This window comes from Simochromis diagramma, unplaced genomic scaffold (assembly GCF_900408965.1).
Source record: "Simochromis diagramma unplaced genomic scaffold, fSimDia1.1 OVJJ01000343.1, whole genome shotgun sequence".
NCBI classification, from domain to species: domain Eukaryota; kingdom Metazoa; phylum Chordata; class Actinopteri; order Cichliformes; family Cichlidae; genus Simochromis; species Simochromis diagramma.
Window position 1 is genome coordinate 13,795,573 of NW_024386831.1, and position 27,907 is coordinate 13,823,479.

General features: G+C 41.4%; 2 protein-coding genes across 9 annotated transcripts in view; both read left to right on the top strand.

Annotated features, from left to right (window-relative positions):
• LOC120731160 (plakophilin-4-like) overlaps nt 1–16,010 on the top strand; it is a 90,548-nt gene extending 74,538 nt beyond the window's left edge. For all 7 annotated transcript variants that reach the window (XM_040028026.1, XM_040028024.1, XM_040028029.1 and 4 more), the window contains 12 exons: nt 324–537; nt 6,434–6,617; nt 7,341–7,458; nt 8,449–8,640; nt 8,786–8,959; nt 9,154–9,304; nt 10,385–10,577; nt 11,034–11,118; nt 11,470–11,587; nt 11,699–11,839; nt 12,621–12,685; nt 14,923–16,010. In XM_040028026.1, the coding sequence (XP_039883960.1) occupies nt 324–537; nt 6,434–6,617; nt 7,341–7,458; nt 8,449–8,640; nt 8,786–8,959; nt 9,154–9,304; nt 10,385–10,577; nt 11,034–11,118; nt 11,470–11,587; nt 11,699–11,839; nt 12,621–12,685; nt 14,923–15,162 (1,875 nt within the window). In that variant the 3' untranslated portion in view covers nt 15,163–16,010. The remainder of the gene's footprint in view (nt 1–323; nt 538–6,433; nt 6,618–7,340; nt 7,459–8,448; nt 8,641–8,785; nt 8,960–9,153; nt 9,305–10,384; nt 10,578–11,033; nt 11,119–11,469; nt 11,588–11,698; nt 11,840–12,620; nt 12,686–14,922) is intronic.
• A 6,904-nt stretch (nt 16,011–22,914) lies between these two features.
• On the top strand, nt 22,915–24,845 carry LOC120731172 (death-associated protein-like 1-A). Of its 2 annotated transcripts, none has more exons than XM_040028056.1 (4): nt 22,915–23,078; nt 23,879–23,975; nt 24,131–24,194; nt 24,310–24,845. In XM_040028056.1, exons 1-4 carry the CDS (start codon nt 23,009–23,011, stop codon nt 24,424–24,426), a joined length of 348 nt encoding a protein of 115 aa, XP_039883990.1. In that variant the 5' UTR covers nt 22,915–23,008; the 3' UTR covers nt 24,427–24,845. The 2 variants fall into 2 exon arrangements, with proteins under 2 accessions (XP_039883990.1, XP_039883989.1); XM_040028055.1 differs by having other exon boundaries at nt 22,916–23,078; nt 24,128–24,194.
• Nucleotides 24,846–27,907: the final 3,062 nt, after the last annotated feature.

Genomic DNA, 27,907 nt, shown 5'->3' on the forward strand with positions numbered 1-27,907 from the left:
AACTTGATTCATATTACAAAGCGAAAAGCAGGGAGCTTTTTTTTTTTTTTTTTTTCAGAGTACACATTGTTCTGTTCTCCAGAAGGAAATGTAAATCCAGTTTTCTTTTAGTCTACCATCTCCTGTGGTTAAGGCTTTTTCCATGGTCATATATTAGCATTTCTTTTCAAAATAATTTGTTTGGTATGAATAAATTCCCTGTGCGTACATTCTCTTGTCACATGAATAAATGCATGATTTTTGTCCCCGTGTTTTACAGGGAAAGTTTTAAAAAATGTTGTTAGTGGTCAGAATCATTTCACATCTGAAAATCCTGACTCCAGGTGTGTCGACTGGGAGGAATCAAACACCTGGTGGACCTGCTAGACCACAAAGTCCTTGAAGTCCAGAGGAACTCCTGTGGCGCTCTGAGGAACCTCGTGTATGGCAAAACTATGGATGACAACAAGATCGCTGTTAGGAACGCCGGGGGTATCCCAGCACTGCTCCGTCTCCTTAGAAAGACTGTGGATGCGGAAGTGAGGGAGCTTGTGACAGGTTAGTGTGGAGAATGCAGAAACTCTAGGGGGAATTATATGCTTTAAAAAAATCTGTCAGGGCATTCATCCACACGCTTCTCTGTTAAACTTGAAAAGAATCCAAATTACACTTCATTCACACGCACAAATAGATTCCTCGAAGTTAGTCAGATCTTCACATCTGGGCCATTTCTGATCGGTGAATAATTTCGATTACTTGCTTTTTATTTTTAGCTCGCAGGCTAACTGATTCACTGACAAGTCATTTCAGCACTGGTATTGTCCAGCATCAGACACAGCAACTTTACAGAATTTGATAAATGACTTGCTGGGCATTACAGGAGAGATCATTACAGTACAGTTACAGTGGGGCTGTAACTTATGAATCCTGACATGGTCTCTGAAGAAGCTCGAGGTTGTTTAGTGCTGCGTGTCATGGTTAACTGTGGATTACTGCGCTTAAAGATGCTTTGAATAAGCTATTAAGCAGACGGCTTACCATAGTCTGTTCTGAAATTATGATTGTAGTAATAACTCAGGTGTAGAGGCTTTTCCTTAAGTTGCTGCTACTGCTGTCACTGCTGCTTATGACATATGCAACAAAATAAAACCACATTTCTGTGGGATTCATGCTTTTTCTTTTATTACTTAGGCTGCCGTTTTAGCTCCTTCTCTGTCAGAAAACAAGCGTTCCTGCCAGTGGGCTTGATAATCCTCTCTCTCTCCCTCTCTGCGTTGGCCTGTGTGCGACTCAGCTGCATTTGTGTGTTGTTTGAGGTCTGCAAATAGGGTATAAATCCGTGTTGTTTAGGATCAGGGTGGAGCACTACAAAAATAAGCAAGCCAAGACATTTGGCTCCCAGGTGGCAGAGTCAGCTGTTTGTGCTGGACTCCAAACCCCCGGTCTAACATGCGCTCAGGTTACAATCCAGCAGTCCCCCGAGGGTGAACAATACGAGCCTGAATATGAACCCTTTTGTATTGTCTGCGAGAAGATAATCTTCAGCTTCCTTTTCTAGTAGAGCGTTTGTTGACTCTGCTTAAAAAGGAGAAAATAATCATTCTCACATTGGAATCTACAGTCTCTAAATTGTCTTTCTTCACACTTGCATTTCAGATAATGCGCAGGCATTTCCAATTCGTCTCCTTTAGTGCGATCTCTGTTTAGGTTCTTTTCCTTTCCTTTCTTCCACAGAAAGCCTGGTGTGGGTAATTGGTAGTGCAGACCCTAGGAACAAGAGTAATTTGAAAAGGTCAGCAGGGTTGCATCACCCTGGTTAATGGTGCGTTCCATCTGAAGTCAGAATATTCAATTGGAACAAATCAGACTTCCAACTCAGAAAGTCAGAGAAGCCCCATCAATTCTGATTTAACAATCCAAGATGGCAACAGTGCAGGTAATCTTCAGTAAAATTGTAAAACTTACAATCTGAAATATTACTATTGTGTATTTGTGACTCACTAAATGAGCCATACGCAAATGTGCTGCAGCTGTGTGTTTTTAAAGTGCAAAAAACCCAACCACTGTGCTGTGTTGCTAGTAATGCACGAATGGCTCCACCTTGCTGAGGAGCAAAACAAATGCTGTTTTTCCTCAGTTTTCCAACTTTACTACTGCAGCGTCGCTCCCAGCTCCAACATTGGACTTCAGAGTGAAATGGAAAGCAGCACAATTATAGCTGATGAGAAACGCCCACATAAAGAGCTTTCAGGTGGATGACAAAGACAGCCCACACCATAGCTTAAAGTGGAGAAGACAGACATTATTCACTCACCCACAGCTCCTTATGAGGCAGCTTTTGTGGGATATTTAGAATTTGAATTAGAACACCTTCTTTAGTGTCGTTGCCAGTGGAGTTCGATTATTTGAGCTTCTATTGTCATCTGTGCTTCATTAGAGCTAGCTATAAGAACAGGCCACTCTTGCTTCAGGTCATGGGTCATGCTGGGGGAGACTCACAACATGATCTCATCCCTTTACCTGCCTCCTCTTCCAACAGCTGTTGTGGTTATTGCTCTGTTCTTAATCACTTCTTCAGATCCAAAGGACAAACACACTGCTCTGTTATTAGCACCAGTAGATGAAACACCTGAAACTGCCATTCATGCACATACACACAGTCGTGCATCATGACTCCAGTGGACTTTACATTAACTTGCTTCACTTTTACTGACTTTCTTTAACCTTAACCTTAAACAATATCTGCTACTAAGCATAACCTGAATCTAAACTTATCTAAACATGTCACTGTGTTGAAATGTAATGATTTATTGTATAAGGACTTCTTCCCCAAAAGGAATAAACGTCCCCATTATATGACAGATTTAGGCCCTTAAAACATGAGTAATACCTGGACAACAAATACACACACACACGCTCTGTTATTGCCCTGTTCTGACGTTTTATCTTGGTTTTACTTCCAAAACTTTGCTCCACACTGATTGCAATCAACATGCCAAACACTGTTTTTGCATATTCTGGACTTTGAAATATTAAATGACTGTTTAAACAAGAGCTTTTTTTTTTTTTTTTTAATTTAAAAAATAAATGTTTGGAAAAGATTACCTACTTCTAATGTACATACAGAGAAGCTGAATGGCATTAACCCACAAAGCTAGTTTTAGTTGCCAAGTCTTGGTGTGATTTGCTATGTTTGTGTTCTTGGAGAACAAAGAATGAGAAGATTAATAACCTTTTTTCAAGTGATAAATGATAAAGGTAATTTCATCTGAAAATATATCCATGACTTTCACTGCGTGCGGGGCACAAAAATGGAAAAATGCTCACTAACCTCAAAAGTACAAGCCGAGCTGATTTAGTCGATGCAGCATTAGAGATCAGACAGTACTGAAGCTTCTTTTTTTTTTTTTTTAACTCCAAAAATTAAAAGGTTAATAAACTGAGCCGTTTTGTTTTTTTTTTTGTTTTTGTTTTTTGTTTTTTTGGATGATCAGCAGCTTTATACTAACTGAACTGAAAGACGACCCAGTTATTGCTTCGCCAGGCAAAGTCGATGACGTGTCGACCTGTAGTTGAAGACACAGAAATGGTCTCCGGGGAGAAGTGACACATTTGGGGAATCAATCAAGATCACTTTCATTCCGCCTGTCGAAAGTGTTTAGCCTCACTTGGAGTGAAAAATGAGTGATTAATGAAAGTCAGCTTTGTTGGGCAGCTAACAAAATATACAGAAGCATTTAAATCACACCAGAGAGTTTTTGGACTGAGTCACAGACATCCTGGTGGGTATTGAAGTCATTTTAATAATTATAACATGAGTTCAGCTGACTAAATTTTCCAAAGTCGTCATCCACACATATTTAGCAAATGCAGCATGACATAGGCTTGCAGGACTGCATTATGACAGAATGTAATCAAGTGCATTGGATTAAGTACTGCTAAAATGTCAGAAAGCTCTTTAATTTCCAAGATCACTGCTTGTAATATTTTCAGATTTTATTTAGGAGTCTCTCTGTCTCTCTCCTTGTGTCTCGTTTAGCCTTTCAGTGTCACGTGTCCAATAAATATGACAATGCTGACTGTTGCGACACACATATTCTGCAGGATACAGGTGTCTCAGTAGTCAGGATGAGTCTGTTCTTTGTGTATTTCTGTGATAAAAATGGCAGAACTGAAGTTGGTAAAAACACCAAATTTGCACAAGTGGGTGACTTAGATTAACTACATGTAAAATTTGGCAAGTGGCTGCTGATGAGGGGAAGTGGTGCCAGACTTACTCTGAACTCTGCAGGCAACTGTCAGCCATATACACCCAATAATCAGTGCAGTTCTGAGTCACTGTGCCAGTGCAATCCCTTGTGGCCATTTAGTTCTTTATCTGTGATCTTTAGACGTTTACTCTGTTTGTGTTAAAAACCCAGAATGCGTTACAGCTGAGCTACTTCAGGGCAAAAGATATGTCCATTTAACTTCCTTAGCTGTTCTAACCACCTTCAGATTATTTATTTATTTATTTATTATTTTGGGGGGGTTTTTCTCCATGCGTCTCCCTGTGTCCTCCTGCGCTCTCACAACTCACAACAATGTTTACCTTGGGTCAGCGTTTCAAAGGCAGGCCAAGGCACTGGAGAACAAGCCACTGAGTAGGGAACAAGGTTGACGTCAGTGCCTACAAGCATACATCTGTTCCGTCTGACTGTCAGGTGTAACTTATGGGTATTGCTGCTGGTGTTGCACCACTGACAGGGTTGTCAGTCACACCTCAGTGAATTCTCCTGTTGATTTCTCCCGACATGCTGCCTCCACAGGATCAGTCTAAAATCCAGCTGAGAACATTCTTCCTACAAATTGACATTCAGTGGCTGTTTAGGAACTTGCCAGAGGCAGAAAGAGTGAATTGTGGAGTCAGAAGAAGAAGCAGGGAGTTTGGTCAGTGGACATGAGTGTCTTATCACTGCATTATTGGTCCTATTACAAGGCAGTCTGTGCGTGTCCCGTGAGAAAGGCAAACACAGAACTGAATGTGCTGGTGGAAGGAGCAAAGGTCAGTTAGTGCAGAATTAAACTGAGTCCCACTGAGTCAAGTTGAGCAGAGACTACTAGTCCACCTGACACAAAGCTTTTGGCATGCACAAAATGACTCTTACACACACACAGACACACAGACACACACTGCTGCCAGGCTCCAGTAAGAAGCACGTGCTGCATGTTAACTTTATAAGTTGCGTATCACATGATTTTCAGTGCCTCCCTGTTATTTTAGCATAATAAAAGGAAAGTAATGAAAGTTCACTAAAGGACTTTAATGGGTTTGAAAGCACTTTGATTTAGTGTTAATAAGGATAATGGTAAGAGAAATTGTTGATTAAATGACTGGCAGTGGCAGAGACCTTGCCGTCTTGGCAGGCATATATCTGTCTGTAAAGCTTCTTGCCAGCAGTCTGCCTCAATCGGGCTCTTGGGCCATATTACAGAGTATTATCGTCTCCATTGCTTCAATCAGAGCAGGACGGAGAGGCAGCTTACTGAAAGAAGATAAACAGTGAGGTTGAGAGAAAAGTAGCCAGGAAGACCTGTCATTATTTGTTTTACCTCTCCCAGTAGTGTGTCCATGTATATTACGGAGTTCCATGTAATAGCTTCATTGGTCTGTTGATCATGTGCTGTGTTCTGAATGCACAGACTGAGGTGAGCAAGTGGTAGAGCAACAACAGCAAATGGATTCATTAACATGAAGCATTAAGCACTCACACATGAACCACTAACACACATGCACACTGTACTTGAAGCATTGTTTTGGCTGCATTTTGAACATTACACATGTATTCAGCCCTGAGTGTTTACTGTAGAATTCAGCTGGTGTAACATTTGTCTCCTGCAGGGCTACCAATGCCCTACAGCAGTCAGGCTGTGTCTTAGTGTAAGCCTAGCAGCAAGAGTCACCTAATTAGAAGAACATGTTACATGCCGGCTAATCCATGACAGATGCAGTATCAAAAGCTGCCACGACTGTGCGTGATTATCAGTGGTTACCAAAAGTATGTTTGAATTGAGTGAAATGATGGCACAATTTCTAAAGACTTCTACATTATTTATATTTCAATTGAAATGACTGAGCTGACGCCATATGGATCCCCACCCCATCCTTCTTACTATATTTTTCATTTCAAGAAAATAATCTTTGCCGCAAGGATAGTCTGCAGAGATGAAAGTTGACTTGAATATCTGATGCCTTGATGTTCGAGCCGTGGTATAGTCATGTCTTTACTCAGGTTCTCGGTTTGCATGTTGTCGGACACGTCCGCACACACTGAACTAAAAGCCAAAGTTGGTGTCCCCCCCCCCCCCCCCCCCCCCAGGTTAACCTAAGTGCACATGACAGCTCAGCTGACTTAACAGAAGGTTTGCACGCCTGCTTCTCAATGCTTGTGTTTGCATGTGGCTATGTCCTCAGGGGTGCTGTGGAACCTGTCGTCGTGTGACGCCGTCAAGATGACAATCATCCGGGACGCCTTAACAACTCTGACTAACACTGTGATCATCCCTCACTCTGGATGGAGCAGCTCCACCTTCGATGACGAGCACAAGCTGAAGTTTCACTCCTCTCTGGTGCTGAGGAACACCACAGGCTGCCTGAGGTAAACCACCTGATGATCACACTTGGCACTAGCTCCCCACTGTGGACATCTGATGCTATTGCATGTAATGACTGATGAGCTCATAGCGTGCGTTTGAAGAAAATATGATAATAAAGTGACCCGCCTCAAATCTAAAAATAAAATATTTGTAGATATGCTCGTAAATCACTTTTTATTTAGCGAACATTTTCAGGATGATGTGCATTTTTTCATAAATATGGGTTTAATGATTAAACACGATTTAGTGAAATGGGTACATTTTTCTGTCTTGTTGACGTTTTAAAGCCATCACCATTTCTTTGAATATCACAGTCAAAACTATTGGAAAACTCACAACCTCTCTCCTGGGGCTTCTTCCTTTGAGAACAGTGCAGTGTGTAGAGCACAGCTTCTAATTGGTGCCAGCTAGTTGAGGTGATTGTTTGTGTAACACTGCACTCAAACATGCATAGGTGTGGTCGTTGGGTCTATACTTACTCAGCAAAGTACTGTAATTTCTTTAGTCAGACCACACACATGCACACCTCTCATACATTATGGATGGTGTATGGGGATTGCAAAGCCCACATCACACATTCGAGTGGGAGACACACACACACACATGTGCACAGCTGTCATTTTGTGTGTTTGCATATGCTCATCTGTTTGTTGAGCAAAGCCCCAAATCAAATGTCGTGTGTGTGTGTGTGTGTGTGTGTGTGTGTGTGTGTGTGGTTTTCAAAGGAACCTGAGTTCAGCTGGTGAGGAGGCCAGGAAACAGATGCGCACTTGTGAGGGCCTGATTGACTCACTGCTCTATGTCATCAAAGCCTGTGTAAACACCTCTGACTTCGACAGCAAGGTACGCACAAAGACACCCATCCACTGATGCACACACACACAAATACATTTAGCCAAGAGGCGGAACATGCTGCCACATGATAAGAGGGAAGAATCCTACTCATCCTGATTGAATCATTTGTTTCCTTGTGCCTAAATGACCCTCAGCTGCCAGAAGCAACTGTTTCATGTGCTTTGTCATCCAAAGCACAACTCATATTTTCGCATTCTGATTGACCGGGCTGCAACAGTGGTTGCTCATATTACTAATGGCCATAGTTAGAACCACATAAGCTTAGGCTTCAGAATGCTTTAAATGTTCTGTTTCACACTCTTTTTCAAGTCTTGGATCTCTTTGATGTCATAAAGAGCAGATGTACTTAATGGGAGACACAGTCCTGGCTGTCTGTACTGTATGTGAGGGAAAGACAGTCGGAGAAAAGTTGGCTATAAGCGAGGGAGGCATGAAAGCAAGAGGAGGCAGAATGACTTGTTTCAGACAGAGGTGGAATTGAGGGGCCGCACCAAGGCCCAGTATAGATGAATAAGGGTTATGCTGAGAGTTCAAGAATTAAAGATATAGAGCTGGAATGGCCATTATATATCCTTAACCTTTTTTATACAACTGGGTATTGCAAAAGCTCATTCATCTGTGAATTGTAAAGCCATAAAAAGTCAAGTGGACCATGTCTAATGTGAAGATCACCACTCTGGGAACTCGACCCTTAACCGTGTCAGTCATTCATGCTCATTGTCATTGTGTAAGGCAAACCCATTACAAAACTCAAACAGCGTGAAAATAAATTTGTGTGCTCTGGTTGACGAATTTTGTCTGCCTTGAGTTCCAAATCTAATTGATATCATTGTATTACTGCAAATAGAAGGTGCATGTCCCACACACTGGCTGCAGATACTGTAGCATGCTGCACAGAGTTGTAGCCTTTGTCATGGTGATTAAAAGAGCCTCTACTATAACTACCTGTTCCACTGCCTTTCTTCTTGTACCTGCCAGATTGTGGAGAATTGTATTTGCACTCTAAGGAACCTGTCATATCGTCTGGAGCTGGAGATGACAGCACCCAGACTGATAGAGGGGCAGGAAGTGGATGGCTTACTGGCCAGAGAATCTCCCAGTAAAGAGGTGGATTCCAGCTGTTGGGGCAGAAAGAAAAAGAAGAAGAAAAACAGCCTTCAGGAAGACACAGTGAGTGTGGGACTGTATCTTTAAAATAGCAAAATATTTCTATTATCATGTATGGTATACTGGAAAATGAGTGAAGACCACACAGAAAAGTTGCAATAATGTCATTATATACCACAGCCTGACAAACACTTATATTCTGATTCAGTGGGACGGTGTGGGGCCCATCCCTGGCTTCTCCAAGTCTCCCAAGGGTGCAGAAATGCTTTGGCATCCTTCGGTGGTTAAGCCTTACTTGACTCTGTTGGCTGAGAGTTCCAATCCTGCAACTCTGGAGGGAGCCGCCGGGTCTCTTCAGAACCTGTCAGCTGGCAACTGGAAGGTAAAGTACCTATATTCACTTTATATACACTCACTGATCACTTAACTTAACAGCTCAGCACGTCTGCATCGATCAAAGCTGACACCAGTTTAATTCTGGAACTCACACATGCTAAAACACACATCTTAAAACCAGACATTTGCCTGAGTAGGGTGTGGACCCTTCTCAAGTTTCACTGCTTTCTGTGTGCACAGTTTGCAGCATACATCCGTGCAGCAGTGCGAAAGGAGAAAGGACTGCCCATCCTGGTGGAGCTGCTTCGGATGGATAACGACAGGGTGGTGTGTTCAGTTGCCACTGCTCTGAGAAACATGGCACTGGATGTCAGGAACAAGGAGCTCATAGGTCAGGAGTCACACTGTCACACATTTTACACTATACACCATAATGACTCTGTCTGGATGAATAATATTAAACACAAATATAAAGCCGCCTTATTGTTTTTCCTATCGGATTCAGCATATTTAACAGTCCAGCCTCTGCTCATGTTGTACCAATTAGGCAGAGGCTATGTTGTTAAAGCATTTAGCTTGGATACATGCCCTTACTCAGAATAAAACACCCACCTAAAGTGTGGATGTTACAAGCACATTATTTTCTGTTATTTAAGGAGGTACATAGATATTATATAGATGATCTTTAGGAAATTAGCTGAATAACGTGACTCTACACGACACTACTTAGTAATATTTTAAACATTTTCCATCTAAGCTGGCTCTGTGATTTATACAGTGTGCAAACCGACAAATTGTTTAACAAATTGTTAAACAGTGGGGGGTTTTTGTTAGTTCAGTTTGTTTTTTTTTTTAATTAATGGCAACTACAGAACAAGGGCCTTTTGTGACAATTTTAACTATTGGTTATTATTTTTTAATCTCCCTCTAGCCTTTTGTTTTTCATGAAACATTCTCATTTAATGGAAAAAAAACAAGCTTTTATGTGCTCTCTGTGGAATTAATGAGGAGTTACAGTTCCAACAAAGCAGGGGTGATGCCTGTAGCAGGAAGGGTGGGGTGGGGGTTGGTTCTGATTTAAGGTGCCTTCAGTTTTGTGGTTGTGAGTTTATGCTGCAGGGGTTTTTTTTCTTTTTCTTTTGGTTTTCTTACCACCAGGCTGCTGCTGCTTTACAGTAGGATGCACACACGCCAGTGTCCTTGCGTTGATGCAATGTCATTTAGGATAACTTTGTACAACACTGCAGGCTAAGCAAAATGAATATCAGCTCGATTATAGAAGCTCCACGGTGTAGTTTAGGTCACAGTGGAAGACCTTTACATTATGTAACATAGAGGGGGGGAAAACAAACTTGTATGAGTGGTACTCCCCTCCCTTCTCCGTGCATAAGCATCTGCCTACAAACATGCTGTACAGTAAGTGTGTCACAGTGAATTTCCTGCACGTCTCACCTCCCCTCCTCGCTCTTAGGGAAGTACGCGATGAGGGACCTGGTCAACCGTCTCCCTGGGGGGAACACCACCCTGCTGTCGGACGAGACCGTGGCAGCCATCTGTTGCACCCTGCACGAGGTCACCAGCAAAAACATGGAGAATGCAAAGGCTCTCGCTGACACGGGCGGCATCGAGAAGCTGGTCAACATAACCAAGGGCAGAGGAGACAGGTGCGCTACAGAAGCTCGTATTTGTCTGAGAGTTTGTTGTTTTTTTTTCCTCGGTGTACACACTGATACACACCCGACTGTAACTTGTGCACACGGTGAAAAACCCCCCACCAGAGTCGTGGATGGGGATAAAAGGCTGTTTTGGGCACTGACCAGCTGGAGTTTTATACAAACACACACACACCTAAGTAACACTTTGATGCTTGGAGAAGGAGAAGTTTTAGCCACAGGGAAGGTGGCATTGTATACATTGAGGTTTTATGTCCCTGTGGAATGATGGCACAGCAGCTATTTCTAGCCTGCTATATATTCAGTAATGTTCCAGGGTAAAACACACTGAGGACAAACTCTTTCCTCAAACATCATGTCCTGTAATATTTACAGTGTGTTTTTAAAGTAAGGCTAAAGGCATTCAGGAATACCCTAAAACATTTGGGCTTTTGACTGTTTCTCCAGGTACTCTATGAAGGTGGTTAAAGCAGCTGCTCAGGTGCTGAACACACTGTGGCAGTACAGAGATCTACGTGCCATCTATAAAAAGGTAATGACATTGAATTTGGTCCTTTCTGGTGTCCGGTTTAATGTCTGTGAAAAATACACGGCATATCAAAAAGAATTATCTGATTTTAAAGTGTTTTAATTCTGAAGCCGTTCACTGGCCATGACTGAAACATGTACAGGTAGAAAGAAGAGAGGGATCTGTGGCTTTCACATGGTTGCTGACAGGTAGTGTAACAATAGCCTGACATGCTTGCAAAAGTATGGGATGAGTTTGAGTATCGTATGTGCTTTAAAAAAATATCTATCCTTTTGAAATCAGATGGTTCTTTTTGATACATCCAGCATATTTATCCAGAGGATCAATGTTTTCCTCTCCCCACTACCCTAACAGGATGGATGGAATCAAAACCATTTCCTCACACCAGTGTCCACACTTGAGCGAGACCGGTTCAAGTCCCAGCCCACCCTCCCCACCAGCAACGTTCAGATGTCTCCAGTCAACCACCCTGGTACATTCAGTTCACTCTATTCCGTGCCCAGTCGAAATAGACACTGCCTGTGAGACCGGAAAACCTCTGGAATTTAATGTTACGAAACGTGTTTTCTTTTTTTCCTTGCAGCTGCCAGCGCCACGTCGTCTCCTGCACTGCTGGGCATCAGAGAGCATAGAGACACCATCAGAGATTATCAGAGAGCACAGTCAACTATGCAATTTTCTAATTACCAAGGAGACAACAGTATTCATAAAAAACAGTATACAGGTACACACCTGAAAGCCACTCGGGGTTACGCTCCTTAAAAATTAAATTTGGCTCACACTCACCATCTGCACCAGACTGCGTGCTGTTACACACTTGCTGCTATTCGGGGCGTTATCTGTTTTATCCTTCGTAACGCTCCAAGCGGATTCTGTGGCCAGTCTCCTCTCCTTGCCAAGACGGTCCTCTCTTATCATTTCCACCAACCCCCGCCAGCCCCATCACAGTCAGTTGAATTCCGACCGCTTCAGGGCTGTTTTTGTGCTGCAGTTGGTCTGCACAGCACTAAAGTGGACCAACCAGCCAGGAGTGGACACTCCACAATGGTGCCATTGTTAGCATCACCAGGTCACAGCTTGCAGACAGGGCCAGTGAGTGGGTACCCAGACATACTACAGTCAGACAAGAGCTCTCACCAGCCTACTCTGGTTGCTGAGAACAGGGGGGAGGCCAGAGTAAACAAAATGAGCCCGCAGCCTCAAAAATTCATCTATTACATAGGGAAGTGGAAATTGAGTTTCTGGATTCCACCCGTTGGATAAAGTGCCAGTGGAAATACCCATCCCATGGGCTGTATAAACAACAGAACAGCAGTGGCCAAGTCTATTATTTGGTGTTATTTCTCTCCAGCGTAGCGCGCCACTTCTTGATCCTCTACTATCAAAATACAGACATTTGCCCTTCAGGGATGTGCTGACTTTTTTCACTGATATGAAGTGTTTTGGCATCAAGTTCCACTAATCCATCTAAGGCAATACTCACTTTATTTATTTATTTTTTCCAGGGTCTGGAAAGCCGTCTCCGTATTACTACTCATCACCCACAACAGAGGAGCCCCGAAGAACACAGGTGAATGCAGTAATTCTGCACAAATGTCTGGTTACACTCCACAGCCTCCCCTTCTCATCTTGTCTCGTATGCCTGCTCTGATGTGGCTGTACAGAGGTAGAGGTTGTTTTGCTGTGTATATGCAGAGATTGTTTATTTCTCTGTTTGCCTGTTAGCTTTGTTTATTTGTGCAGACTATTTCTACTGTTATTTTTGTAGTGTTTGGGTTTTTTTTCAGTGTGATAGAGTAGTTTACAGTACATAATATTGCAATGTACACAACAAATGATTAATTAATCAAACTAAAAAATAAAAAAATATGATACTAGCCTTAAGAATTCATATTTATCGTAGTGTTTGGTGATATAAGCTGGCACAAGGCACATGTCTGAGATCCCTCCGCTGCACTGTATAAGCACGACCAACCCTTCTAACCCGCTTGACTAATACAAAGAGACTGACACGTATTCCACCCCGGATGAATGACAATGCTGCGAATGACCCAGCACATCAGCTATTGTTTGAGTGAGATTGAATGTGACTGCTGGGATTGGGATGGTCTGGGTACGTCTCGGGCACTTGTCTCTGTTGGACACATCCATGTGTGTCCATTCAGATAACAGGCACGGAGAGGAGGAGGCAGGAGGGAGGAGATGCTGCACAAAGACAGAGTTCTCTTATGTCCTTCATTGCTTCACATTTCTGGCTAAAGACGGTCATTATTCATTTCAGACATTTATAAATCCCATCCATTTTGTTGGATTTCTAACATTTACCTTGAAGCTGTTTTTGTTGCATTAGTGGCCAGAGACGTGCAGGCGAGAAGATAATTGATTAGCCTATTGTCTGAAAAATCTCCAGCCACGCTAACGAGCGTTTGTCCTGAATCTGCTGAGATGTTTGTTTATGCCGTTTCATTTTGTTACCACCATACAGAAGATTGATTTGAGATATTTTTTGTGTTTTGACAGGATGAACAAGAGTTATGTGCTTAAAGGCATAGTTAACTTTTTTTATTAAATCTTATTTTCTCTCTTGCTGAGGCTTCTAGAAGAAAGTCTGCCCCTGAGCTGTTGTTTTGACAGTCGCTGTCCGCTTGATTAGGTGCACCTATAAAACTCCTTGTTAACACGAACGGCTAATCAGCCAATCACATGGCAACAACTCAGTGCATTTAGGCTTGTGGGCTTGTAGATGAACCCGAATGGGGAAGGAAGGCGACGCAGCTAAGAACAGGAAACAGAGGCTGTAATTTGCACATGCTCACAAAAATTAGACAGCTGCTGGTGGTGTAATGGTGTTGGGGCATATTTTCTTTGCACCCTTTAGATCCCTTAGTACCAAAGGTCAGTGAGTGTATAAACAAATGAGGAGAGAGCCTTTACTTTATTTTCAACACTCAAATATACATATACATATTTTTTTTGCCTCAAATAAAAGTGAAAAATCTTTAACAACAAAGTTTACATAGACATTACAGTAAGTCAAGGAAAAGGATAAGTACACGTACCTACATATGTCTTGCGCTGACATTGTTGCGATCCTCTACTGAGGACATGAATCAGTGTAACACCAGTTTGCAGTTTTGTCTCCGGGCAGCGTCTTCTGAGCCACTGTGCTCAACATTTTGTTTAAATTGTCAGTTTACTCTTTAAAGCTGAGAAGCTAATGTTTAGAGGTGCTTGTAGGTGGATTTCTAATCATCTATGTGGAGATTTGCAATTAAGATTTTCCCAAAATGTTACCGTGTAGTGTGGTTATATTTATAGTGAGGTGTAAGTGTTCCTGAAAGTATAAGCAGCAGTACAATATGAAGATAAATAAAGTTTGTTTACTGAAATTAAGCTACACGAGAACTATCATTAAAACTTAGAATGAAATCTGAATAATACTTTGAAATAAGTGCTGCACGGCCAAGGCTGCAAACATCAGTGAAAACTGCCTAATTAAGTAAAGGTTAAAGGATTTTTGAAAACGTGTGGCGCAGAGAAATGACCTCCTGTAAATGTTGCATGTGAAATGATTGGACATTTTAATAATAATTATGCATTACATTTCACAAAGCGTTGGGACGTAATTGGCTAAAGTGGAGCTAATTTAATTTACTTTGCATGCTGGCAGGGGAAAGGGGACGGCAAAGGCTTAATTTGCTACCTTTATTTTCTTTTGAGTTTAAGTTTGAATCTTTAACGTAACGACTGTTGTAAAACTCAAGTTTTCAGAACTGACTCTTGATACTTGCCTCTCGTTCCTTGCAGCCTCTGTATTATTCAGATGAGCCGAGCAGGAGAAACTACGATACATACAGAATGTACCTGCAGCACCCACACGGCTACGACGACTCGTATTTGGAGGAGGTCATCACTTACCCTCCCACCTTCAGCTCTCAGCCTCATGGACTGAAATCCACCTGTAACTACGTGGACTATTACGCTACCACACGGACGCCTTCGTTCAGGGCAGAGCAGTACCCCGGCTCTCCAGACTCCTGGGTATAGGTCTGGAGGTGCTACCGTTTCACCATCACTTCGGTTTGTAACTGGGGTGCGTCTTCACCCTGCAGCAGAGGCGAGGAACACACAGGAAATGACAAACTTATTTTTTTTTTCATGAACTTGGCTTCATACATGTTTGTTTTGTGGATGTGTGTGTATGGAGGAGAGTTCAACTGAGTGATAACAGATGGAAAGATGGGATGTGAGCCAAAGAAGGAAATCAAGGAATGTCTTTTTTTTTCTAATTATTTTTTATTTAGATGAGAAAGATGGAATCATGCTGTGAGTCTGTTGAGAGCAGATATTGGGACACTACAGTGAGGAGACATGCGTCCTACTCTGTCTAGATGTTAGGTTAATTTTTCTTTTCGAAACTCTTAGCTGTGATAGCATGGTGAAAGGTGTGAGTCATGTAAACGAAGGTCCGCGGTAAGAGTCGAGACTGGAGGAATATGTATGTGCCGAAGCCAAAATGGATCATGAACTCATATCTGTTTAAAAAATGAATCAAAAAAAAAAAAAACATAAAATAAAAAAATAATCAAATGAAAAATAGTTAACTAATGATGTTAGCTTGTACAGAGGGATCAAATTATATCTGTACTTAATGTTGAACCTGTGTAATGCCATGGAGTCTTGTACATTTTTCGTTTTATTGTAAATACAGAAAAAAAACATGTTACCTGGTTTACACTCAACAGCACTGGTTGGAAAAAACAAAAAAACTAAAAGAAACTTGTGCCATGTTAGGTCTCTAAAGATATATAAATATACAAAGAAATATGTGGACAAAGATGGCGTCATAACACAACAACGACAACGTAATAAAAGGTCAAGTTTTGTTTTTTAAACTGTGTGAGAGAGTTTCTTTGCATCTCCAGTTTACTGACATTTTGTCCACGTGTGCAAAGAGAGTGAATGAATAGATCCAAAGGAGATCAAACCCTTTCTGCTCTGGTTGTAATATCCTCTATCCTGCCTGGGAAGCATATTTTATGTATTTGCACAGACATGAGTAGTGAGCCTTAAACCACCTGTGTTTTATAAAAGCCGTGTGGCACCCTGGAGCACAGCAACCAACACTAATCGGTAGCGGACTCTGTGCTTACACCTCGACTGACAAACCGTGCTCTTGGGACGGAGAAAAAAACCTTGTTTTAAAATGTTTTTCAAATATCGATGCTGAATATGAGCGACGTGTGGTGCAAATGTATTTAAGATGAAAGATTCCAGGATGATTTTCTGTCACGCTACAAACTCTGCAAAATGGTGACGAGGGTCAGGGATGATTTGTGACAGAAGGATAGCAGCAGTTATTCACTGTGTCAGGAAATTAAAATATGCTACTGTGGGCCATGTATCAGTGTAAAATATAAGTAAAAACCTGACAATATTAGAGACATGTACTCCTTCCCATCCAATATACATACACTATTTTAAAAAAAAAAAAATGGATTGGGATAAACTAATCGTCTCTTGTTAACTTGATGTAAATAAAATTTTCCAAGGCACCGAGCCTCAATATGAGATCAGCAAAAATTGTTTTTGAATTGTGACTCAATAATGGGTCAATAATTAAAAATATGGCGCTGGAATACGGACAGGGTTCAATTTCCTGTGGATCGGGGCCAGTACTACTTAAAAGATGAAATACAGTTGCTCTTTAGGCCTAAAATGATTTGAATAAACACACTGCTGAAAGTTTGGTAAACTTAAAGTTTTTTTAAAAGAACACCAACACAGCGTGTTATAATCACCAGACTGAACAGCTTTATATACTTGTAGACAAACTAAGATGTTCAAGTTCATCTATATTCATCTTTTTTTTATTTGCATACAAAAGCAATTTAAAATCCTTTAGATCTCATAATTAATGTTGTTTCATGCCCAGAAGGTATTTGATGGGTTGGAGTGGGGTTATCTCTCTTTTTCAGATCATCAAAGAATTTGATTTTTACTCATATTCCTCTTCTCCACCAGCCTCCACTTTCAGAAACCAGCTACACTTCCACATGAGACGGGCCTTTTTCTTGCTTAAGTAGTTGCAACTCTATGGACTGTGCTGCTTATAGTAAAGCTGGCATTAAGGGAATACATACGTTTATACCGACCATTAATTGGCTGATGCAAAGACACTTGCATCCAGTTTTCCCGGCGTAGTCCCAGGAGCCTTAGTCTGCTAAACTGCTTTGCCAAAATATTGCGAAATGGACTTAATTTACAAAGCAGCGAGATTATCCCAGCCCCTGATTTCATTTAATTCATTACCCCTCAAAGTAAGTGCACGCAAATTAAAGTACCTAATAATCTGGGTCACATATGACTTCATACACCCAATTTTCCCCTCACTGCAGTTTCTTCTGAAACAAAATTCAGAATGTTAGAGCTTACTGAATTTATCAGGAGGAAGAATAAATACAGGTGAAGTCAATGTGCAATCTGCTTTTAAATGCATGTAAGAGCACAGCTACGAGCCAGGACTGTCTCCCATAACTTTAAGGACTTTTTTTTTTTTTTTTTTTTAAAGCTGCTAATGTTATATGAGCATTATTGACAGGGATTTCATGGCACAGCCCCTAGAGATGGAGAACTAATCTGATCTGCTTAAACTCCCCACCCGATCTCAGCCTATATACAGGTCCAAATATCATTGTGAAGCATTATTTAAAGATCTGAATACAGTTCATATGAACACTTTTCACTCAGTCTTGATCTATATCTAATTAAGAAGTCAGCTTTTTATAACAATAAATGCAGATCCAGAGTCTGATGTGCTGCAAAAAACCCCCAACAACCTCATCATACTTTCATATCGATTGATGGAGTAATGCTAAAGCACTAATTTCCCCAAACTCTCTTTTGAATTCCACTCGGAAACTTAATCTCGGGTCTCTCGGGATACTTTATTCCTTTTTAAACTCATTTTGGATCTTCTGACTGGGAGGAAGACTTGAAGAACCAGCTTAAGTTTAGAGAACTAGCTATATAGCATACACTGCTTAGGAGGCTAAATAGGTTTAGGACTACATGTTGAACCCATAAGCAGAGATGGGCAGTAACGCGTTACTGTAATCCGATTACTTTTTTCAAGTAACGAGTAAAGTAAGGGATTACTATTGCAAAAACGGTAATTAGATTACCGTTACTTTGCCATAGGAACGCTGCGTTACTGCGTTACTAAAACCGTGGGGTTTTTTTTGTGAGAATGTCTCATGACAGTGACATAAGCAAGTGCCACGTTTGTGACAACAGCTGTGTGCAGATCAACAATGGATAATATATCGAGTGCGGAGAGAGTATGAGCATGCAGCATTTAAAGCGTGGAAGTACTTTGAGTTTGATTCCATAAAAAGTGATAAAAACATTAGTGTCCGTTGTGCGTGGGAAGAAAACTTCTTTTTACAGCGAAACAAACCCCTAAACTTCCAAGCAAGCACCGAGTGCGCAACCACATAATGGGAAATTCACAGAGAAACTCGCGGATTCTTCCACTGACCGCTACGGCACACCTGCACCAGGGTAAACCTCCGCCTACCCCAGTCCTGCTTTACAGGTGAAAATAGAGCAAAAGGACCGCTAGTCTTTGACTTTATTTTCTGCTGTGTTTTACTTGCATCTATTTGAAAGAGTGAGTGTAAACACACAAAAAAAAATATTTTATGTGCTGGAATGTGCAGAAAATAGGTTTAAATGTTAAACAAATTTCTTCCAGTCAGAAATGTTGCATATAATTAAATTTTTGCTTGATGCATAAAGTTAAAAGATTAAAACTAATAAAACAAGTTTTAAAAAGAGACTTTTCCATTTGATTACATTTTGTATGATGGATTATGCAGAGAAAGTAGAATTGGGCTGAAAGATCTATCTCTTTATCACCTATTCAGGTTGTAAATCGTGTTTTTAAAAAGTAACTAAGTAATTAATTACTTTTGAAAATAAGTAATCAGTAAAGTAACGGGGTAACTAATCAGTAATTAGTTACTGATTACTTTTTTCAAGTAACTTGACCAACACTGCCCATAAGTGACAAGTCACATCATCAGCCAACAAACGAGGCAGAGCTTTACATTAGTCTAAAACAATATTTAAGTTTCATACACTGCAGAAATATCCACAAAACTATTAAGTGCAGTAATGAGAGACCTCCCTCAAGACAGCGCCTACATGCTAGCTGCCAGGCAAATTAAATATGAGTTTAGCTAAATGACTTCCTAAACAAAATTTACCTCCAGTCTTTTTTAATACACTTATACATTATTTAAAGAAAGTTTGCTTTATGCAAGAAAGTGTGCTAAGAAATGTGATGCTTTATGACAATTATTTTTTTAAGAATGAATGCATTTAAATCCATGTAGACATTGAGGGTTCTCGGGAGGGGCCGTGCTAACACCTGCTGCTCTCTGGCAGCAGCACCATGCTCTCCCTTGTTTTAAAAGCACTTTAAGAACAACACGCAGCAACACTACACATGAGCGGGAGGAGGGAGGTATGGGGGTCTTCACACACCCCCGTTCTCTGCTAGCCATCGGGGCGGGGGGGCTGGGAGGAGATGTTGGCTGTCCGATTGGCCTCCCTGCTGCTGCGGAGCCTGGGACGGTCTGCTTGCCTCCACCCTGGAGGGAAGGGTAACATCTCTTGGGTCTGGGTTCTGTTTCCCCCTCTGGGGGCGAGGGTACCTGGACCCGGGGTATAGAGTATGTTTGGGGAGTGTGATTGTGTGTACATGTCCATTTATGTCAATCCTTACGTTGGGTGAGTGCTGAGTGTTTGTATATGTGTGCATGAGGGTGGGAATGCATGTTTGTGTCTGTGTGTGCCTGTTTGTCTGTGTCTATATGTCAGGTCGGGTCTTAAGACTCCACCTCTCTGGGAACTCCCAGGCCCTCCAAGGCCTATCTCCCCTCACCACACTCCCTGCCGGTGACTGATGCCCTCAGGGGTCGGTGCATTGGTGGTTCTTGGTGTCCGGGGCTGGGCACTCAGGTATGTACCAGCTCACTCCCGGTGGCTACCTGGCGGGGCCTGGCGCCTGTTGCTCGGTCAGGCCTCCTCCGGGGTGCAGGGGGCCCTCGGGCCTCTGGGCCTGCGGCTCGGTTCACTCTGGCACAGCTGGCTGCCGGCAGAGCCGGCGGGCACGCCGGTGCAGCCCCCTCTAGCTTCTGCTCGGTGGCTACTGGGTGACGCCTCGTCTGGGGATCCTCAGCCCTTCCCATGAGGGTGGCACGGATGCCCCTCCGGTGGTCCTCCTTGGGCTCTCGCACTCTGAGGCCTCTGGATGTCTGGGGCCTGGATCTCCTCCATGCCTGCTTCATGCCCTGGGGGACGGGGCTATGGCTCGCTACATCCTCTTGCAGACCATTACATGTGGAAACCATTTGAATACAAGCGCGCTGATCCACACAGGTATGCACACGGGTGTTCACTGCTCATAGACTTAAATTACACCTTTCTTGGCTGCTACTTCAAAGCACATTGTGCAATGTCTGTCCTGCGTGCTGCACAACAACATTTAATATTTAGTATTTACTGCTGTTTACACTTAGCTAGATTAATGCGATGGTGTTGTGTTTAGTATGTTGCTTTGGTTTTGTTTTTGTTTTTTTGCTTGTTTTCTATTCTTCTTCTCTCAACAGGTGATCCAGGAGATTTTTTTTTCTCCCCCCCTTTCTCACTGTCCCTCTCCCCTTCTGTTTTTCTTTTCCTTCATCCTTCTTTCTCCCTTTCCTATCCCTCACTCATGTCTGTCCCGTCTGTAACATCTGAAAATAAAATATAATAAATAATAAAAACAAAGGTCGATCAAATGGACCAATACGGCAATGCCACGATGATCCATTTGGCAAAGTAAATCCATTGGGTATCCTTGTTGGTCTTCAGACAACAATTCTGATGGCTAAAGAACCAAATGGGACAGGCAAAAAAAAAAAAAAAAAAAAAAAAGAATGCATTGATACTGCAATTTTGCACTACATAGTACATGCATTTTATTCTTGGTATGTTGTATACTTAACTATTGGAACTGATTTTGTTGTTTTTGTACTTCTCGATATGATCTACTTTATTGTTTTCCTTGTTTCATCTACGGTGAAGGTTCTGATAACTAAAAGGTACAGTAATACTATAACTGCGATGGGGTTCAGCTGGGGTGAGGAAGAATTATGTTTTTCCAGTTGTGCCTGTGAGGGGGGTTTATTTTGTTTATTTTTTAGTATTTAGACTTTATTTTATGCACCAAAAAACCACTTTGAGCACAAACGAGGAAAAAAATACTGTCAAGAAAGGAAGAAAAAGCCAGACCCGACCAAAAGCGCAGCCACCGTTCAAATTAGACTAGAACTAAAGAAGATTCAAGTTAAAATACAATAAACTGCAGCTTGCCAACTGCACAAACAGGAAAAGGAAACTAAGCACATCAGCAGCTTTTCCTTCTTCTGGAGCCTTTTGGCACACAGAATAAAGGTAGGAGTTAAGAAACAAAACAACAGCTATAAATATAACTTACATTAACCAACACAGCAGCAACCTTTGTTATATTTAGATGGCAAAAAATAAAACATGCAGCAGAACTGCAAAAAACAGTCTCCTTGTAATTGGTAAGAATGTGTTAGGGCACCCTTTTCTATGCACAAAATATAAGCAAGAAAATATACTAAAACTGAAAAATAATGAAGTCTCGAACTTTTTTTTTTTTCTCCAGAACAAAACAAAGCTGGTCCACCTTAAGGCCCACGCGTTTCAAGCAGCTTGGCACTGTGCTGCACATTACCAACATTTCAGTTAAATTAACACAAGCCAGCTGACAGTTAGCCTGCAGCTTGTGCATACCCGGGAAGGCAACAGCACACGCATTTTTCAACATTAATGCCCCCATAGTTCATGCATATGCAAGCTGTGAAGCTTCAAACCTGTATATTCAAGGAAACTGCTGTACAGTCACAGAACTTAGCAAAGTCACAGATTCGAAGAACCTGACATTAAAGGCACAGATCATTCAGGTTATGATTAGACTGATCTGTATTACCTGTAACCTGTGACGTGTATCACAGCAGACAATACAATGGACAACGGCTCAGCTCAAAACACCGTGCAGGTAACTATGTGCTCTAACATGTGTATTTAATATCCAATCAGGTATACTTTCCAGTGTGTTTCTGTCACTTTTCTGCTTGTTGGGATGACACACCTTACCTCTAGTCAGTCTTACCTTCTCCATTAAACATAATGAAACATTAGTGTGTCAACAATAAACTTTCAAGTCTCATCTCCCCTCCACAACTGACCTCAGTTAGATACACATGCAAAGATCTGACAGTCCTTTCTGTGCTTCAGCTTTAAACATGGTGGCACTATCGCTGTTTACTTTGGATCCTCATGCTGGATAAAAGAGTCTAATGCGATGAAAAAATATCTGCCTTAAAATGACACAGTGTTATTTTCTTCTTCATTGAAAATATTCGTGCAATCGAAAACTTCCTCTGGGGGTTTGTGTCTGTGGGCTGTCATACCTAGAAATAGTTTAAGTGTGGTTAAAACTCTTTTTGTTGCCAATCTTGAAGTTTTGTGAAAAGATTTTGAAAATAAGATCAAGTAACAGTAACATAAATCAGCTGCAGTTGAATCGTGCTGCAAACCGCAAACAGTTAGCGTACGGTTTCATTTCCTCGGTAAACTATCAGCGGGTAGAGAAAAAGAAAAAAGAAGGTGAAAAAAAAAAGAAAACAAAGAGGCGTTTCGCTGGCCGCAAACTTCCTGTAGCCTCGCGGGACGTCATCTCTGTTGTAGAGAATAAAAACAGCGGAGTGGGCGTCGAGGACAGTTTGGTGCTTTCACTGCGGAAAGTTTTCAAGAAATGGTGCAACAACTCCCCAAATCTGGAGCGAAGGAGGCTGCTCGGCTGAAAGCTGGCCACCCTCCGGCAGGTAAGCAGTGTCTCTCAGATAGCTGCCTGCTCTTTTTTATTTATCTTTTAAAACTTTATTAAAGCTTGAGAGTTGTTGTTGTTGTTGTTTTTCCATTCCTTGACCCAGTTACAGAGTCGTTCAGAGCGAGTCGACCCCGCTGCAGTAACGTAACTTTTGCCGTTAATTTGACACGCAGTATGAAAAAGTGCGATAGCTGGAGCTGACTGGCTGCTGTGGCATTGGAGTACTAAAGTGCAAGAAGCGTCATCGGCATGCTTTTGTTTGAAGGGAGGCCTGTTAGGTGCACCGTGCAGTGCTATTCGTGCAAAGCTGCGGAACAGTAGTTAACTTTGCATTAACAGCTGCAGCTTGAAGCGGTGTCACTCATCTGTTTACGAAGACGATCTGACAAGCAAAATATTGTGATACTTTCGTTTGTACGAACTTTTGTACCATTACTATATATGTTTTGGGTTTTTTTTGTTTGGACGCCATGGCACATTAATTTTATTTCATATTATGAGGGACAGACTGCAGAAACTATCATGTGTCCAGGTTTTAAGAAAGTACAGAGTGTTTGATAGTTTTTAGGACTATAGGTCACCTCTGCACGATGAAGCGGACAGGGAAGTGACTACTTTTTGAATGAATGCTAGTGTTCATAAGCTTGAACTGCAAGTGCACAAAGTGAGAGAAAAGAGTTGAAAACCTTTGTGGTTTTTACTTTCCACTCCTCTGTCTCAGTTGCATGAAATGCACTGTAAAACACTGCTTTGACACAGATTGTTTTTTGTTTCTTTCCTCTTTTGCATCACTAGTAAAGGCCGGGGGTAAAAGGGTGGCCAAGAAAGGCATGGAAGAGAATGCCACCCATGCAACTCCAGAAAAGGACACCAGGAAGTCTGATAAAATCAGGTATGCTCACACTCTGCAGTAAATGTGCTTCAGCTGAAAACAAATTTAGCTTCAAACATTAGTGTGTAAGAATGCCCAGCAGCATTTCGATCATATAGGTCACTAACTTTGCTTTAAAAGCTGAGTAAAACTCTGTTTTAAAACCTGTGCGGCAGGTCCCTTGCCACCCCCAACAGGATGCAACAAGTTGGCATACTTCTAACAGGAACCCTCGACAAGGTAAACAAAGCATTAACTCTTAAAAAAGCGAGTTAATTCCTTTCCGAGCCAACTGGGTTAGTTGCAGTGCTTCAAAGTATTGTGGATAATAAACCTCCTTCCTGATGTTTTGCAGCTGAGCCACGACTTCCCAGAAACACCTGTGAGCGTGAGGCACAGTAAGGTGCGCCCCGCGGTGGAGAAGTCGCACTCCCCTCGGATCGTTTTCATCCAGCAGCCGAGGAAGTATTGAACTTTTTCGGGCATGCCCTAGAGGGAACCATGTTAAGTCAGCCGTTAAACACCAATGTGAAGTGTTAGACACATGAGGAGACTGAGACTGACAGGTTGCCTGTAAAGTGTTGATGGAGTGAAAGCTTTCAAGCTTCGTTTACTTAGAAGGAAGAAGAAAAAAAAAAGCTCTTTGGGGCCAAGCTTGTATGTGAATACTATAAACCAGCGCTTAATGCATCTTTTCTGGCATAATAATAGAATTCTATATTTGTATTTGTCATCTAATTGGAAAACAAAAGCATTTGGTGGGTATGAGTATGTTTGAAGGGAGGGGTTAAGTTACTGAGTTTTATAAGGGTGCTTTTAAGGGGAATCTTCACTTTGTATTGCGTGGCAATTGTATTAGATTTATTAAAAAAAAAAGCGGACTGCAGGCCATCACTGTGTTATGTCTCTGTTTATTTCTTGGAACAGTTTTCTGTTCATTCACTCTAAAATGGCCACAAGGGGGCAGCAAATGGCCATTTATAACTTTAATAAACCAGACTATCTGGTCATGGATTTCACAAGTCAATCTCTAAGCTGCGTGCATCTATGCAATATATATGCTTATTTATAATTATTTACTTACCTTTTACTTATTTACTTATAATATATGCTTACTTCTATCCATCTGGCCTCTTTCATATAGTGACTGAACCGTGATATCGTAATGTTCCAGCAAGTCCACCCTCTATGTAGCCAAACTATTTTAATTATCCCAGTATGTGTGTGCAGTGAGTCATAGTTAAACAGTGAGACGGATGAAAGGGGAAAAAGAAAACTCTTCCATAAAAGCTAGCTTGGTCTTGTAGGATTCACGGAGCTGATCTTTGCTTTAGAACATTTTGCCCCCGATTCCATTCAGAGCCTGTCCATGATCTATATCTTGACCATTTTTTTGGAACCTTTTCCAGGGTTCAGTATCTCCATATGCATTTGGCATTACTACTGCGTAGTGGTGATTTTTCTTTCTTTTAATATGTTGGATAAATTGCAGAAACCACCAAGACTCCACGTGTCTGGAAAGTGAAAGTCAAAAGGGATTGCAGAAGTGTTATTGTTTTTAGTGTCAAGGATGTGCTACAGGTCACCTCTGTGCAATATGAACCAGACAGGTGCTGTGACTATTGGGTTTTAATCATTTTCAGGGATGCCTCTTGAATGCAGGCTAGTAAACTCAAAGCTGCAGGTGCCACATTTCACAAGGTAGATGGGGAGAGAGAGAAAGCTGGAGAAAAACAAACTAATCTGCTTTCCACTTTCTGCTCCTCAGGATGAGCTGCAAGAGACAGATGGTCAAACAGGAGTTTGAAACAGATTGGATAAAATAAAAACTGTAAAGAAATCTCTCTCAGCCAGAGTACTGCATGCTGAGCACACACAAGAATGACAGACATTTGTGTGGATTCATGTCAGAATACCAAAGTGACTTAATTGATGTATTTGTTGCTGGATATTTTCAGTTCCATGCAGGTTTATTTCTATAGTGCAAAATCACAAAAGTCACCTGGTGCTTTGTCCTCTAAGGCAAAATCCTCACAATATTCTGGAGTAAACAGCAATCAAGTGAACTCACTTTGCGACAGTGGAAAGGAAAAAAAATCCTTTTTAACAGGAAGAAACCTCCAGCAGAACCAGGCCCAAGGAGGGGCAGCCATCTGCCGTGACTGGTTGGAGGGTGACGGGACTTAACGCAATCTAGCGGGGGGGAAAGGCAACATTTGAATGACATGCTGCAGTGGTGTTTAAACATGGGGAGTGCAACGAGATGAGTGGAGAAGAAGTGCTCAGTGCATCAGATGAAGTCTGAGTCTATTTTTCAGGTCTTATTGGAATCTGCACATTAGAGCAGTTTCCAAGGGAATTGTAAACTCATAACCACTGAAGACTTTCACTCATTCAGTTGCTGAACCAGTTTCACCCGAGAGCATCATCATCAACAACAACAACAACAACAAAAAACAAACTCGGAAAATAGGTGTTTTATCTTCCTTTTTTTTTACTGGAAGAAATGTGTGTCACTGTCCATGTTCCTTCCCAAAGTATATCATCATAACTGCAGGATAATACACAAAAAGTATTTTTCTTTTTTGCAAAATGCAGAAAATATCACAATGTAAAGATTTTTTTTATGTAAGACCCCATTTTCCACCAAAACTAAGATTTCTGATCATTCCTTTTTCACAGCAGACTCTTGTCACCTCAGCACAATGTAGAACAATTATCATCATATCGCTTTATATTCTTGCTGTTAACGAATTGGTGTTAAAAAAAAACCCAAAAACTTTTGCAAGATTGCGCTGAGATTAATGTTTTTCCCTCAGAACAAGCTGCATAAAACAATGTTACCTCATGAGGTCACCACAGACTAAGGTGCACTACGAACTTCACTTGCCACACCAGACTGAGTCAAACCATATGGAAAACCTTACTCTGGATCTAATTGCAGTAATCCAGTAACCTAATTTGACATGTGTGCTGTAGTTCGTGAAATACTTTATATTTATTACTCCATGTAAAACTAGCATTTCGATCAAGCTGTAATATTAAAATGTTAAAGTCAACAGGTTTATGGTCAAACTATGATTCAGCAGTATGCACAAAGCCAATGAGCAACATCCTGCTTTCAGCAGCCACTAATACAGACCTAAACCAATTAGACTTCATTTACATAAAAGCTCTGACTCATGTTTCAACTTCCCTCCTTCTAATGCACATCGTCGAGGAGGAAATTACACAGCATACTTGCTAAGTTTGCAAACAGTAAGACAACTGGCAATTTAATGTATTTAGCTATCAGCTGACTATGAAAGTTTGGAGATTTTAAATTGCCTACATGTGCCCAGAGTGAATATTGTTGCTGAAAAAGGATGACTAGAAAGCATTAATGCAAAGCAGTGTGTTGGTGCAGCAGCCAGCCCATCTGGTGCCATGTTACTCTTTATGTTCTTGGAAGGATTAATGAGGCCATGCATATATTTTACAGACAGTTTAATGTTCACATGTAAAATCGACAAATGCAAAATAGCACATAGCTGCGATCAGTTATCAGCGCAGAATAAAACTCCATTTAGGATCTGAAACAAGTATAGTAATATATATATTAGCATATAAAATTGTCAGAAACTGTTAAAGACTGTATAGACCAAAGCATCCAATTATTGCTTTTCTTCCAATTATATGAAAACGAAAAGACCACCCTGAAGACATCTAAAGCGTAGCTTGTAAGAATACAATAGCTATACACAATAACAGTGATTCAGCAAAATGTTGTGGACAGCGAGGCAAGTTTCATCTGACTGGACACTTTTGGCTTGATTGCAGCATTTTAGGTTCTGCAACTTTTGGTCCACCTAAATAAATAATGGATTCTTCAATATTCTACAACAGATTTATTCCTGGCAATGTGGAAAGAGCTTGGGCAGATTTTGGAACACAAATACCTTTGTATGGAAAAC